This window comes from Cynocephalus volans, chromosome 7 (assembly GCF_027409185.1).
Source record: "Cynocephalus volans isolate mCynVol1 chromosome 7, mCynVol1.pri, whole genome shotgun sequence".
Classification (NCBI taxonomy): domain Eukaryota; kingdom Metazoa; phylum Chordata; class Mammalia; order Dermoptera; family Cynocephalidae; genus Cynocephalus; species Cynocephalus volans.
The window spans coordinates 113,490,067-113,505,454 of NC_084466.1; the positions used below are offsets into that span (position 1 = coordinate 113,490,067).

Genomic DNA, 15,388 nt, shown 5'->3' on the forward strand with positions numbered 1-15,388 from the left:
TATAACATAGATACAAAAAAAAAACCGGCCATCATTATTTGCCCTAGTGAATTTTCCAAAGCAAACACTTGAGTTTACTCATATGCCACGTCAACAATGGCACTACTGCAGGTCTTAAGAAGACCACCTCCCCAGTCACTGAATCTTCTTCCAAAGGGTGGCCTGATGTCTAATACCTGTATTAGTTTTGCTAGTTTTGAACACTAGTATGAACGGAATTGTATACCATGTATACTTTTGATGTCAGGCTTATTTTTTTTTTAACGTTACGATTATGATTCATCTACACAGTTACTGCAGCAGTAGGGTATTCAATTGTATGATTACCCCTCACCTTATTTAGCTATTCTATTGTTGATGAACATTTGAGTTGCTTCTAATTGGGGGCTATTATAAATACTGCAACTAGGTACATTCTGATGCATCATATTTTGGTGCAGATATGTGATATTCCTGTTTGGTAAATACAGCAGAATTTTAAGAAGAAATTCTGAGTCATGGGATAGATATAATATCAGAATCGCAGATATTACCAAAGAATTTCCTGTAGTGATTAGGTAAATTGACTCCTACCTGCAGTATAACAGAATTTGAGTTGTCCCACTTTCTGGACAAAACTTGACATTTTTTCACTGTTATTAATTTTAGTAAATCTGATGGCTGTACAGTAATAGTCCACTGGAATTTTAACTAGGATTTCCTGATGTCTATTGAAAATGAGCACTTCGTGTATTTTTATTGGCTGTAAAGATATACATATATTAAATAAATTTCATGTTCAAGTGTCTGTCATTTTCTTATATATTCTGGACATGAGGTTTTTGTTGAATATACATATTGGAAATATCTCTACCAATTCTGTAGCTTGCATTTTCACAAGTCTTATTTTTAATGTAGTCCAATTTGTCAGTTGTTTTCTTTATGGTTTATGCTCTGTATATCCTGTTAAATAAGTCTTTGCTGATTATAATGTAGTGAAGATATTTTCTTATGCTTTCTTTTAGTAACTTTACCTTATAATTTTCATTTTTATCTACAGTCTACTGGAATTTAGTTTTATATGTGTAATGAAGTAGGAATCAACATCAATTTTTTTTCATATTAATATCTAATTGACCCAGCACCATTGTTGAAAAGGACAACATTTTCCAGCTGCACATAATTCTTGTCATTTCTTTTGAATCAGATGACTCTTATCTGTGGAAGTTCTTTCTGGACCAAATAAACTGCTTTCATTGGTATGTTTGTTTATTCTTGTGCCGGTACCACAGTGTCTCCTTTGCTATAGCTTTAAAATTAAGTATTAAAATCTGGTCATTTAAATCTTCCAACTTAGGCCTTCTAAGAATAGAATAGTTGTTTCTATTCTATCCCTATGCATTTCTATACAAATTTATATAAGTTTTAGAATTAGCTTATACAGTTGCATATCTATAGATAAATTTGGTAAGAACTGACGTCATCACCTTACTGAATTTGCAAATCTATTGACATTGTATATCTTTCCATTTATTTAATTTTTTAATAAACAATCAAAATACAGATCTAAAATGGTGCCTCATGAGCAGTTTAATACAACTTTAATGGTGACAGGAAGAAAATTGGGTTTCAGAGGAGCTATGTAAAAGAACAGGGATCACAGAGGTAAATACTCAAACTTCCATCTCATAATTTCTGGTTCATTGGGTCTCTCAGCCACACTACAAATAAAGTGCTAGTATTGTCCGTTATGTGTAGCCTATCTTCATTATGCACAGATTCCTTATTTATAAATTATCTTACTTGCTAAATATGTTCATAACTACAAAATCAATACTCGTGGTGCTCTTGTGGTCATTTGCAGATGAGCTCAGAGTGGTAAAAAATTTGTCACTGGATGTGAGTATTTTCACATGAGGACAAACAAGGTTAGGCTCTGCCACCTTGTTTCAGCTTTTACACTGTAAACAAGTGTCCTTTTTGCAGTCTATTTAATGCCACATTTTTAACATTTTTTGTGCCTTCTGTTGGTGATCCTGTTGTTTAAAATAAAACTTCTTAAAGAAAACATAGGAGAAACACTTCAGGAAATAGGACTGGGCACAGACTTCATGAATACGACCCCAAAAGCACGGGCAACCAAAGGAAAAATAAACAAATGGGATTATATCAAACTAAAAAACTTCTGCACAGCAAAAGAAACAATTAAAAGAGTTAAAAGACAACCAACAGAGTGGGAGAAAATATTTGCAAAATATACATCTGACAAAGGATTAATATCCAGAATATATAAGGAACTCAAACAACTTTACAAGAAGAAAACAAGCAACCCAATTAAAAAATGGGCAAAAGAGCTAAGTAGGCATTTCTCTAAGGAAGATACACAAATGGCCAACAGGCATATGAAAAAATGCTCAACATCACTCAGCATCTGGGAAATGCAAATCAAAACCACATTGAGATACCATCTAACCCCAGTTAGGATGGCTAAAATCCAAAAGACTCTGAATGATAAATGCTGGCGAGGTTGCGGAGAAAAAGGAACTCTCATACATTGTTGGTGGGACTGCAAAATGGTGCAGCCTCTATGGAAAATGGTATGGAGGTTCCTCAAACAATTGCAGATAGATCTACCATACGACCCAGCTATCCCACTGTTGGGAATATACCCAGAGGAATGGAAATCATCAAGTCGAAGGTATACCTGTTCCCCAATGTTCATCGCAGCACTCTTTACAATAGCCAAGAGTTGGAACCAGCCCAAATGTCCATCATCAGAAGAGTGGATACGGAAAATGTGGTACATCTACACAATGGAATACTACTCAGCTATAAAAACGAATGAAATACTGCCATTTGCAACAACATGGATGGACCTCGAGAGAATTATATTAAGTGAAACAAGTCAGGCACAGAAAGAGAAATACCACATGTTCTCACTTATTGGTGGGAGCTAAAAATTAATATATAAATTCACACACACACATACACACACAAAACCGGGGGGGGGGGGGAGAAGATATAACAACCACAACTACTTGAAGTTGACACGACAAGCAAACAGAAAGGACATTGTTGGGGGGGAGAGGGGGAAGGGAGAAGGGAGGGAGGTTTTGGTGATGGGGAGCAATAATCAGCCACAATGTATATCGACAAAATAAAATTAAAAAGAAAAAAAGAAGATATACAGATGGCCAATAAACATATGAAAGATAAAAAAAGAAAGAAAGAAAAAAATAAAGAAAAAAAATAAAGAAAATAAAATGACCTCTGAGCACAGTGCTGACTTGCTGAATAAATACATGAAGACTGTGATATGCCTTATGGAGAAAAGGCGTGTGTCAGATAAACTTCATTCAAGTGTGAGTTATAGTGCTGTTAGGTGTGAGTTAAATGTTAATAAATAAAAAAAAATACAGTAAATAAGTTGTCTTTAAACAGAAACACATAAAAGAAAAACAAGGTTACATATTGATCAGTTGATAAAAATGTTGTAACCAGAGGCTTTGCAAGAACCAAATCCTCTTAAAAGCAATGTTTCAGTATTCATTAATTTAGAGTTCTTGATGACTTTGCAAAGCATAATTACCACATAATGAGATAACTGATTGTACCTATATGAAACAGCAAATACAATAATTCTGTGAAAAAAAATGTTGTTAATAAGATTAGTGAGGACAAATATTCTTTCTTTGGAGGATTGTTTATAATTTTGCAGTTGTCTTAAGTAGGTAAGTCTCACAAAATAACTGGATAATAAGCAAAGAACTACTCACCTTTTATATTCACATTCTAATTTCTCTTACTATTAGAAATTTCTTGAAATATTTAACTTTCTTGCTTGTGATTTTCTTTAACTTTTACATTTGAATTCATGTATGCATTTTATGTACTTCCCAATAGCTGTATAAAATCAATCATGGAAAAAGACAAGAATAAGTAAGTGACACGCGCAGGCAGCTGCCCAAGCTAATCATCATCCCATGCATAGAATGCCCTTCAGAAAACCAAATTTATATTTCTGAGACTTGTTGAAATGTTAAAGGGTACAGAACATAACCATCTGCATGACAGATGTGCCTTGAACACTGTGAATAATAATGTATAGAGCAACACAGACTATAATAGACAATCTGACTGTCATGTGAAGATGTTCAACCCCTACAAAATATTCAGAAATTCACAAAGCACTAGTGTTCTATGTCTCCTATAGTGAGGATAAGTAATGGTGATGTGTTCATGTATTTCTATTTATGTAATACACATGTGTTTATGTGTGTGTCCATAGTTATGAACATATTTCTTGTGGGTATATAAATAAATAAAATGAATGAAATTGGATGATGAAATCTGCTGTTTTTTAAAACTAATTTTGGGCTCCTATTTTCTCCTGCTTGTTTGTGTCTGGTGTAGGCCTTTTCACTGGAGCCTTTTTAGTCTCTTCAGTCTCTTCAGATCTCCCATGTTTGCACATAATGCTAATCTTTGTTCTCAGCTGTTTGTCCCATGTTTGTTTCGAGCATTCCAAACCCTAGCCTATATCAGATCAGATCCGCTGAGTGGTAGATCATGAATAAATGTGTGCAGCCCAATTATTGATCCGTTTTAGTATTGCATTTTACATGTGTATGTCTGTGTGTGGATATTTGTGTATTCTAGTAGTGGAAATAAACAGGGACAATCTGTGCTAAGATGTTTGGCCTAACGGTACAACTGTAGAAGAGAGAGGAAAACTCACTAGTCTGTGTAAATGCTGAGCTAATAACTTAGTACACGGCCCGAGTCTGCCCATTCTCCACTATCAACAACAGAATATGATATTCTCAAAATTGGGGAGAAATCTTTAGTTTTTGCTGAAATTGTAAACAAGGAGAACACTATGAATGAAAGAAGATGCTGAAATCTTTTACTGTTCTGCTGGTGCTTTTCATTTAATTATCAAAGGACCTAAAATTCCCTTTAGAGTTTAAAATTCCATTTAGAGATGATTTATCACCTCTATATGATGTTTTAGAAATGGTAAGCTTTTTTCTCTATTCCATGGTTAAGCAGTTACTTCTTTTTTATTTTCCATTCAAAGGTATCAACTAATAGAATTTATTGTAGAAACTTATTTCTACTTGCAGTTTGCAAGAGTAATAAAAATACGTATGACTACATAAGTTCTGTTGTGGAAAATTATGTGTGGCAACCCAAAATAATCTCAAATCCTGAAATGAGAGCAATTGAAGTTGAATTATTCTTTGGATTAACCTTAAAATTGCAACCACAAACAAACTGTCATAGCCTGTTTTTTACCTATAGTCTCACATCAATCTTCAACGGACTTTGTACTTTTTTAAAAGGGTATTTTTTAAAGGCCATCGAAGAAATACAATGCAGGGTTTATATTGAAGGATTAGATATCAGAAATTAGTTATACCTATTTATGAATGTGTGATGAAGAAAAACATTAACTGATGGTAATATATTAAGGCACCATAGTAATTTTATGTTGCAGTTTATTAGTTTCAAAAAAATAATAATAAAAGGAGCTCTAGAGAAAGCTATAGATCTTTTTCACAGTTTGGGTTTTTGAATTCCAAATATGCCTTTGGATTTGCAAATACTGCATTGTGAGAGGCAAAATCATTCAAACCATTTATTCCAACAAACTTCTGTCATATAAATATTGAATAAGATCAGGAAAATTAAAAAATGATTTTGAGATTTGGCAATATTATGATTTATTTTCTCCTTGATGAAAAACAATTATTTTCCTATAACAATTATCATTCTATTAACTAAATAATCAAGTGGTTTCATTTACATTCTTGATTCAGGGACTCACATGCCAGATTAGTTCTCCCTCGTCACCCCACATATATAGATAACACTTTAAGCTTTACGTATATTTAGTTAAATTGAATTTACATTATCTAACCAGCGTGAAAGAAACTGTCAGCCTCTCTTTACTCAGCCTCTCTTTACATAACTTAAAATTTCCAAAGGAAAATAATGTTGCTGTGTAGTAAAAGTGCAGTAGAATGGTAGACCAATTGAGAAATTATCAGATGAGAGAGTGATAAGGTTTTTCTTTTCTTTCTTCATTTTATTTTTAATAGCTCTTTGATATACAGTCACAGATTTAAGTCACATATTTCATAATGAATAAGTGAGGGACTCCTTATTCCTCTTCAACCTTTCTTTCTTCCAATTAAAAAAAAAACTTGTTAAAAGAGAAAAAAATAAATGGTTTTAGTAATATGAGTTGATATATATATATTTTTAAAAATGTTACAAATTATAGCAAATTGTCCTTTAAGGTACATATTAAATGGACCTGCAGAATTGATTAGGTAGGGAAAATTACTGCTACTGTTCACAGAACACTTTCCATTCACTTTTTGTTGTAAAGTGGTTGCTTCTCTGGCTTCCAGCCTACTCACTGATCTTTAATAGTCTGGCATATGATCTGAGTTCTCCCTGGCTTTCTTCTTTCTTCTACACAATACCAATTGTATTGCCCTTGGCTTAAGGATCTTACTCTAAAATGAATGTGGTCCAACAGTATAAGCTGCTTCAGTAAGTAGACCGAAAGGGATGAGTACACTTTTTGTTTGAAAACTTGCACAGGTAATATTGTTCACAGTTGTTCCGGTTTGTTTGTTTCATTTTGTTTTTTGTTTTCTTTGTTTTGATTTTTTAGTTCAACTCCATGACACTATTATGTTTTTTGGAAACAAGATCTTCGATTAAATATTTTAAATTTCTTTTATTGGATATCTGGAAACAAATCATTGTCATCCAATTTTAAAATTTCATAATTTAAAAGTCATGGATGAAACTGGATGGTATTATATTAAGTGAAATAAGCTAGACACAGAAAGACAAATACCACATGATCTCACTTGTATGAATACATAGGAAAAAAGTTGAACTCATAGAAGTAGAGAGCAGAAGGGTGGATACCAGGCGGTGAAAGATGGGGGCTGGGGGGGTTGGAGATTGTCAGAGGTTACAAAATTTTAGTTAGGTAGGATGAATAAATTCAAGGGATCTATTGTACAACACGGTGACTATACTTAACAACAACATATTTTTGAAAATTACTAAGAGAATATATTTTAAGTGTTCTCACCATTAAAAAAAAAAGTGAGGTAATGGATATGTTAATTAGCTTGATTTAGCCATTCCACAATGCATACGTATTACAAATCAACATGTTGTACATGAATTATATATATATATATTTATATACACATATATATACACATATATTTATATACACACACACAATATTTGTCAATTCAAATAAATAAAATAAGACAAAAAATCAAAGCATTGCTACGTAGGAATGGGAGAAACTTTATAAGAGAGAATGATGTCTTTTGGAACAGGGAATGCATTTAAAAAAAAAAATGATGTCAGCTTGGAAGCCATTTAATTAACAAGCATTTTTTAAAATCTATCCCCCATGGTCTCTCAGTGTTCTTACATGTATTACTTAAACCATCTCTTCTCACTCAGTCTTTGCTCGCTAAAGTTGCTTTTAAAATTGCCTGCCAGGAGGACTGGCTTTATAAATACCCAACTTCCTTATACATATGTTTTATTTCTTTAACCATATTTATATTATTTTATAAGTTAGAGGTTGCTAACTAGTATGGCTGCTGGGCAAATAGATATATTTTGTTTGTCCCATTCATAGTTTAGTTTTCTAAAAGCTGGTGTCAACCTTAAAATCAAGAGATTCCTTATGAAATTAGAATCTTTGAATACCTACTAACTTTGGCATCATATCCCACTATGGTAAGAACATGCTGGGGCTGAGTAGCGGCTATCAACTTGGAGAGGGTATGCCCTCCCCCTTTGCCACCATTTCCATCAGGCTGGCTTCACATTACCTGAAGGATCCCTGTAGACATTTGAGGTTGTAGCCCATAAAAATCGAGGTGAATGAGGCAACCTTTTTTTTTTTTCTCTTGAACTGTTTCTCCATGAAGGAATCCCATTCCAAAACTAGCAAAACAAATCTTCAAACAAAATTAATAAGTACATGCTCTGCAGAGGCACAGAGCTTATGTTTATTGCAAAAATGATTTTATTTATTGTAATAATGCAATAATTACAGAAGTAAAGTGTAAAATGTAAGCACAAGAAAAAGGGCACCATATTCTGGCTTGGAGTGGGGAATGCTATATCAGGGATGGTATAGGAAAAGGTGTTATCTACACTCAAACGTAACTAATGAGCAGGGTTCCAACTAAAGCTTGAGAACTGGGAAGGGAGGATGGAGAAAAATGGCTCTGGCTATAGCAGTTCATTGTGCAAAAACCTACAGGTAAGAGAAACTAACAGTGATTCTCCGGTACAGATCAGTAAGAATTAAGGCTAACCATTTAGGTTGAATGCGAAGTCATGGTTTTATATGTCACACATATTAAGTTCTGTTGTTCTTGTTTTAATCTAAAATGAAAAGATGTGACCATCTCTCCAACTCTAGTCACATGACAGCTTTCTACTCAGCGGGTATTATAAGCACTGAAGACAGTCTCAGCTTTCTCCTCTGATAAACAAGACATTCATTCCCCCAAATTCACTTCCGAAAACTTGCCACTTGTGTATAATTACCAAACTGGATTTCCTTGCTCTCTCTGAAATGTTTTTTGATCTTGAAAGACAGAAACTAACTTTCTCGTATCATTTAAATTCTATCTTGTACATAACTTACTGCATCAAGATTTATAAGGAGGAACAACAAATGCATTTTCTCCATGGATTCTTTGATGCTAATGGTTATGAAATGGTCCAAATGCACTTCACACTGAGTCAGGGCCTTCTATTTCTTGGCCCTAAGCAAGGACCATGAAGTTGGAAATTTCAGACATTGCAAAAACACGGATGTAAAGTTCACAAGTGTTCTCTGGAAATGCATCAGCTTTGTACTGTGGGCAGCAGCCTATTTTCCTTCTTTGTGTAATAAAGGGTGGGTTTTTTTGTGCTGGAACACTTCTGGTATGCAGCTGACAAAATGAGAATGAACAGCTTTTTTCTTTTATTTTCCTTTTAGCTCACTCCAGTAGGCACCACGATATTTACAGGATTTTCAGGAGACAATGGAGCTACGGATATAGATGATGGCCCAAATGGACAGATCGAATATGTTATTCAGTATAATCCAGATGATCCGGTATGTAAATACCCACTTGCAATATGATTTTACGATGAGGAATATAATTAATGCTTCTTTCAGCTGATACTGTATTATTCTATTACTCAGCTCCTGAAGGCACATTAGCAATGATACTATTATTAAAAAGTGTCTTAAAATTGCATTATTTTAAAATATGTGTTCTGTATTTTAAAAGCTAATTTTTGGTGGTGATTGTAGATAAAAGTTTAAAATGTATTTTAGGTATGTCATATTCACTAAATTTTCAGTATGTTTGTGAACTCCTAAGCAATCTGAACAAAACATCGGAAATGATATAATCATTGTGATGCGTGTGCTTTATGGAACTTGCTAATTAAAACCAGCACTGCCAGCTCCCCACACAAACACACACCAAATACATGGGAAAATTGAGCTGTAGTACAGGACAAAGCCTCTAGCTATAGCCCCACCCACCTCCACACTTTTTTTTTTTTTTTTTTTTGCAACAGACCAGAGGATTGCTATGTTCTTTTTTTAGGCTGTGAAATAATTTCTTCCAACGGTATGTTATACATTACACATAAGAGAGACAAAATCAGAATGTTTTAATTGAAGCAAGTGCTGAAAGTCCTATCTGCCATTCTCCCGTCTCTTTTCCCAACACAGCTTCTCAGAATACTATGGTCTCCCCATAGCATAGTTTTAAAACTAATTTTTAGTGAGCTTCTCTTTTATGCTTAACATTAGGAATATAAAAAGAGATGGAGTTAGCAGTATGTCCTTATTTTTCACTTTTCTATGTCTTATATAAGCTTTAAACAAACAGAAAAACAAATAAACAAAAAAACCTCTGTTGAATTTGCAGAGACTGAGAACTCACAATAAGATCTACCTCAATGAAGAATTGATTGTCTGAATTAAGTGACTCATAAATGCATCTTCTCATTTTATTCTCACAACTCAGTTAGTAGTAGCATCTCTATTGCATAGAGGAGAAAATAGGCTTATAGGTGAAATGATTTGCCTGATATTACAAAGTCGTTAAGTCCAACTTCAGAGTAGCATGCACTCCATTCACTTTATTGTGTGTTCTAATGAAATAGTTCTAGTACCTGTGTTAAAATTTTCAAAACATTTAAAGGATAAGAATTAAAAAAAGAAAAAAAGCTCATAGGGATAGCAGGTTCAAGGAAAAGTTTTGGAATTTTTTGATTCACTTGCTTTTTTCCTCTAAAAGGGAGCATATCAATATGTGTGTAGTCAGAAGCAGTAAAAGCAAGAGATGGGGACATACTGAGAATGTGACAGAGAAGGACAGTAAGTATAAAGGATTATTATACGAGAAATGAAGTGGAAAGGATCAAACAGCAGGGGAGGAAAGGTCAAGAGAAACACTTTTTCCTTAAAAGTAAAGACAGACGGCTGACTGCACATTCTATTTCTAAATCATTCATTTTGTTTGCTCTTTAGGGATTTTTTTCTAAAGAATTCATTGTACATGTGTGCCATGTTGCAAGCTTACACTTTAGGAAGGTCATCCCTAATCTTTACTCCCCAAGCTGTGAAAGTGAAACCTCTCAGCAAGTACAGAGTGGTCAGTTCACATACTTTAGGGAAATACTTATTGCATTGCATTAAAAAAAAAAAAAAAAAAAAAAAAAAAAATTATCCAAGGTTTAGACATAGTTTGAGACAAAAATATATTACTTAGAAGCTATCTGTTAGAAGTTTTGGGAGACAAAAATTTCTTGTTAGCTGTGCAATAATTTATTTTGTGGGTTTGCCATCTCAGGTAATATGTACCTTTTACTACCTACAGAATGGATAAACCAATCAGTCACAAGTTTCAAAATTATGAAAAAACAAAAATATGTTTTAGCAAAGTAGCACCACTGTAGAATAAATAAAGAATATTCTCTGGGCATGGTCCTGATTCAGTGGGACTAAAGAATAAGACATCATAACACTTGACTTAGGGTATTCTGGAAGGGAAAATGTAAACCAGCCACATCCTTAGGGAGAAAATCTACCTTTAGCCATCACAGAAACTTAGGATAAACCTCAGTACCAGTTTATTTTCTTGTAAGACTTCTGAGGAAAATATCTGACAATTTTTAGATTCTACCACTGTTAAATCTTGTTATAAAAGGTTGTGTAAGTCTTTTTATATTAATAGCATCATAATGTTCTGCTTATTTCTTAATTTCAAAACAAAACTGTATGTGTAACAAACATGCTATTTAACTTCAAAATTTGGTCACCTCTGGCTTTTGTTACAATTATCATTTCTTTCAAATTAGTTTTACACTGTTTGGTAAATTGTGGACAATGTAGATTAGTTTGTTCTACTTAAAAATCTCTGTTTGTTTGTTTCTACCATCTGATTCTTCGTTATTAGTTACTGAAGTCACATATTAGTGACCTGGAGTTTCATTCAACTCACAGATGTTTTGTTTGAGTACCAATTATTTTAAACAAAATTTGAGCCAATATCTAAACATCTGAGCCAATTTCACATTCAAATCCAGCTTTCTCTCCTCTCTTGATAAACAGAAATATGAGAACACCTGTCCTGATTTCCAATAACACAACAGTCAGGTACAGTTGAACTCTACCACTCCTATAATTCAAGCAATGTGTGTACTGTAAATACACTTACACCCCAGTTGCTTTGCTCTCTTACATGATCTGATTCATCCTTGTAGACATTTGCAAATGTAACTACTTCTTTATAGTAATGCAAATTACTTCTAATTAATTTTTCCCATTACTTTAAACACTGGCCTTCAGCGTTTCTGATGAGAGAAGTCAGTGGAAATTTGAATCGTATTTCTTGTATGTAATGTGCCATTTTTCTCTCGCTGTTTTCAAATTTTTTTTTAAATCTTGGGTGCTTAGTAACTTGACTATGTCATGTCAAGGTGCAGTTTTCTTATACTTACCTTTTTTGAATGGTTTGCTGAGGTTCTTAAATTTCTCAATATACATCTTTCACAAATTCAAGAAATTATTAGTCATTATTTGTTCAACATTTTCTCGAACAATTCCATGATTCTTCTCAAACTCAGACTCCAATTATAGTCCTTTTGGGCATTTTGATATGGTTCTACAGGTTCCTAGGGCTCTGTTCAATTATTTATAATACATTTTTATCACTTTTCTGAAAACTGGATATTTCTATGGATCTACATTCAAGGTCATTACATCCTCTACCATCATCATTCTGTTGTTAAGCTTATCCAATGGTCTGTTTTGTTTTTTAACTTCACATATTGTATTCTTCAGGTCTACATTTTCCGTATTTTTATGGTTTGTATTTCTTTGCTCAGATTTTGCATCTTGTCATTTATAATGAGTATATTGTTTTATATTCCTCAGCACAGGAACTGTAATAATAGCTGCTTTAATATCCTTGTCTGCTTGTTCTACCATTGGTCTTCCTTGACTGTCTCCTCTCTTGAAACGGGACCACATTTCCTGGTTCCTCACATCAAGTTGTTTTGGATGTTAACGTGGATATTGTAAATGTTGTGTTGTGGAGAGACACTTGATTCTGCTATATTCTTGTGAGGAGTGTTTTCTTTTTGTTTGTCTGTAGTTTTAGCAGACAATTTGGTTGAACTCAAACTAAAAACTGTTTATCTTGAGTGCAGCTCAAATCTCCATTCGCTATATCTTTTTCTTAGTTAATCTGCTTGTATTCTGCCCCACGCAAGTATTGTTTAGAGATCAACTAGAGATTTGAACAAAGTTTATAAGTAGGATTTTTTCTACTCCATTCTAGGCTTCATTCCACCATTTCTCTCTTACTTTCCATCAGTTTTGGTTGTCCCAAAATCTACTGATCCTTCAGGTTAAAAAGACTTTAGACTTTCTATCAGAGTTTTCACTTTTCCAGTGTGGTAATTTCAGCCTTCCCTCAGGCTAACTGCCATAAAACAGGTAACTCACCTATGATTTCTCTCCTCCCAAGTTTCCACTTTCCTCTAGAATATGCGTGCTTTGCTTCTCTTTCCAAGGATGTCAGGTATCTTTATTTATTTGTTTATTTATTTTGTATTTTGTCCAGAGATTATAGGTGTTATTTGTAGAAAGACTAGTCAAGATGTAGTTAATCAGTAATGCAGAAGAACTATTAATTTCCAATGAGTTCCTTTATTTAATGTATCTTTATAAGACTAGCATTCTTACTTATTTCTGCTTTTGATCCATTTTGACTTTCCTAAATATTGGGAAATAACAACAATGGTGGAAGCATTTCAAAATTTAATGAAAAAACCAGAACACATGTTTATTTCTTTCATAACTGTGGATCTGCAATGATGAGCTGTCAGGTGGTTCGGCACCTGTACTGGTTTGTAAACAGAAACACTGAAATTTCAAGTCTGCTTCAAGCTGTTTTCTCTATAAGAAAGGCAGAATTAGAGGAAGCATTGGTAACTGAGGTGTCTGTTAATCTCTCTCTATATATAAATAGGGGATAATTCAAGAACATATGTGAAGGTATCCTCTTGCCAATGTGTTTCTTAAGTATTGGGAAAAGCAAACTGCAGTATCACCTCAAAATGATAAAATTGAAGACTCAATACATGTAATAGTTATTCATTACCACTACTCTATCTCACCACCAATCCTTCAGACAAGTCTTAGGGTATAGCACAATGTATTGGTTATCTATTTCTATGTAACGAACTATTATAAACTTAGTGGCTTAAAATAAAACACAGTTTTCTTTCAGTTTCTATGGCTTAATAATCCAGGAGCAACTTAACTGGACCTTCTGCTTAGGCACTCACAAGTTTGGAATCAAGGAGTTGAATTCTTCATAAGGGCTTTTACTATTAATATTTCTATGAGCATTCTGGTCACCACCATTTAACTAATCTGTAAGAAGTTTCAAACTTTCCCTAGTCTTCTTGTTTTCTAAGCTCTCACCACAATCTAGGCTTTTTCTAGCCTGCTCCTCTAAATTCTTTTATCTTCTGCTCATTACCCAGTTCCAAAGCCACTTCCAAATTTTAAGGTATTTCTTATCAGGCAACACCCCACTTCTGGTACCAATTTCTTTATTAGTCTGTTTTCTGTAACTTATAACAAAATACCTGAAACTGAGGAATTTGCAAAGAAACATAATTTATAATCTTACAATTTTGGAGGCTGGGAAGCTCAAGATCCAGGGAAGCATGTCTGTTGAGGACCTTCTTCCTAATGGTTACTCTCTGAAGAGTCCTGAGGCAGTGCAGGGAATAACATGAAGGGAGGGCTGACAGTGTGTTAACATGTTCATTTTCTCTCTTATAAAGCCACCAGTCTGCTCCCTAATAATCCATTAATCCATTAACCCACTAATACATGACTGAATTAATGGCAATGCCCTCATGATCCAATTGCTTCTTAAAGGCCCTACCTTACCTTTCAAATACCTTAACTAATTTCCCACCATCTTAATAATGTTACAATAGGAATTATGCTTCAATATGTGTTTTGTGGGAACATTTAAGCTGTAGCAGAAAGGACACAGAATTTTTACTATTCAAAATTATAAAATTTCAAATATAGCCAAATGTTGTAAACTTCACCATAACAAAGCTCTTTTATTTAATCAGTGAATAAAATCAGAATAGTTAAAATGGAAATTTTCTTTTCTTTTGCCATTCATTTTATTGCAATCTGAATAATATTCTAATATAAAGATGGAACAAGTTTGAAAATAAAAAGTTGCTGAATTGATTTACCCAATTTAGAGCAAAAATATTTTGCTATTTACCTATAATTTCTTCTCTCTCTTTGGAGACATGCCAGGAATGCACTTTTCTTACTTGGAGGAAATTACTTGCTTTTACTAATGAAATGTTAACTCAAAGAACCAATGTACAAGTCATCATATCCTCTCCCACTACTGTGGTGTTTGGTGAAAAACATGTTGAGGTAAAACATACATTAGCCTGAATACCTGAATGACAACAATAAACAGAGCCTAACTGCTGATATGTGTGAGATGTGTAAATATGTAAATTAAGTAAGACATAAAAATTAGGGGGATTGACTCTACAGCATAGCATAGGCTGTCTTTCTTGGCTGGTATATTCAGAAAAAAATAATTTAGCAAATACCTCATTATAAAAGTCTTCTAGTCAGTTGTTAAAGGAAAAAAACAATATTCAAGAACACTTGTAAGCACAGTTAGGAAAATACTTTATTCGTGGCCATCATGATGGTTATAAGGACTCCTGCAATGAGGTCTTGCAGTGGGAGAGAGAGATTGGGGTCATC

At 33.7% G+C, this 15,388-nt stretch overlaps 1 protein-coding gene across 10 annotated transcripts in view; it reads left to right on the top strand.

Annotated features, from left to right (window-relative positions):
• Window positions 1-15,388, top strand: part of PCDH15 (protocadherin related 15) — an 801,855-nt gene that overhangs the window by 302,669 nt on the left and 483,798 nt on the right. For all 10 annotated transcript variants that reach the window (XM_063103018.1, XM_063103019.1, XM_063103017.1 and 7 more), the window contains one exon: window positions 9,032-9,151. In XM_063103018.1, coding sequence (XP_062959088.1) covers window positions 9,032-9,151 — 120 coding nt within the window. The remainder of the gene's footprint in view (window positions 1-9,031; window positions 9,152-15,388) is intronic.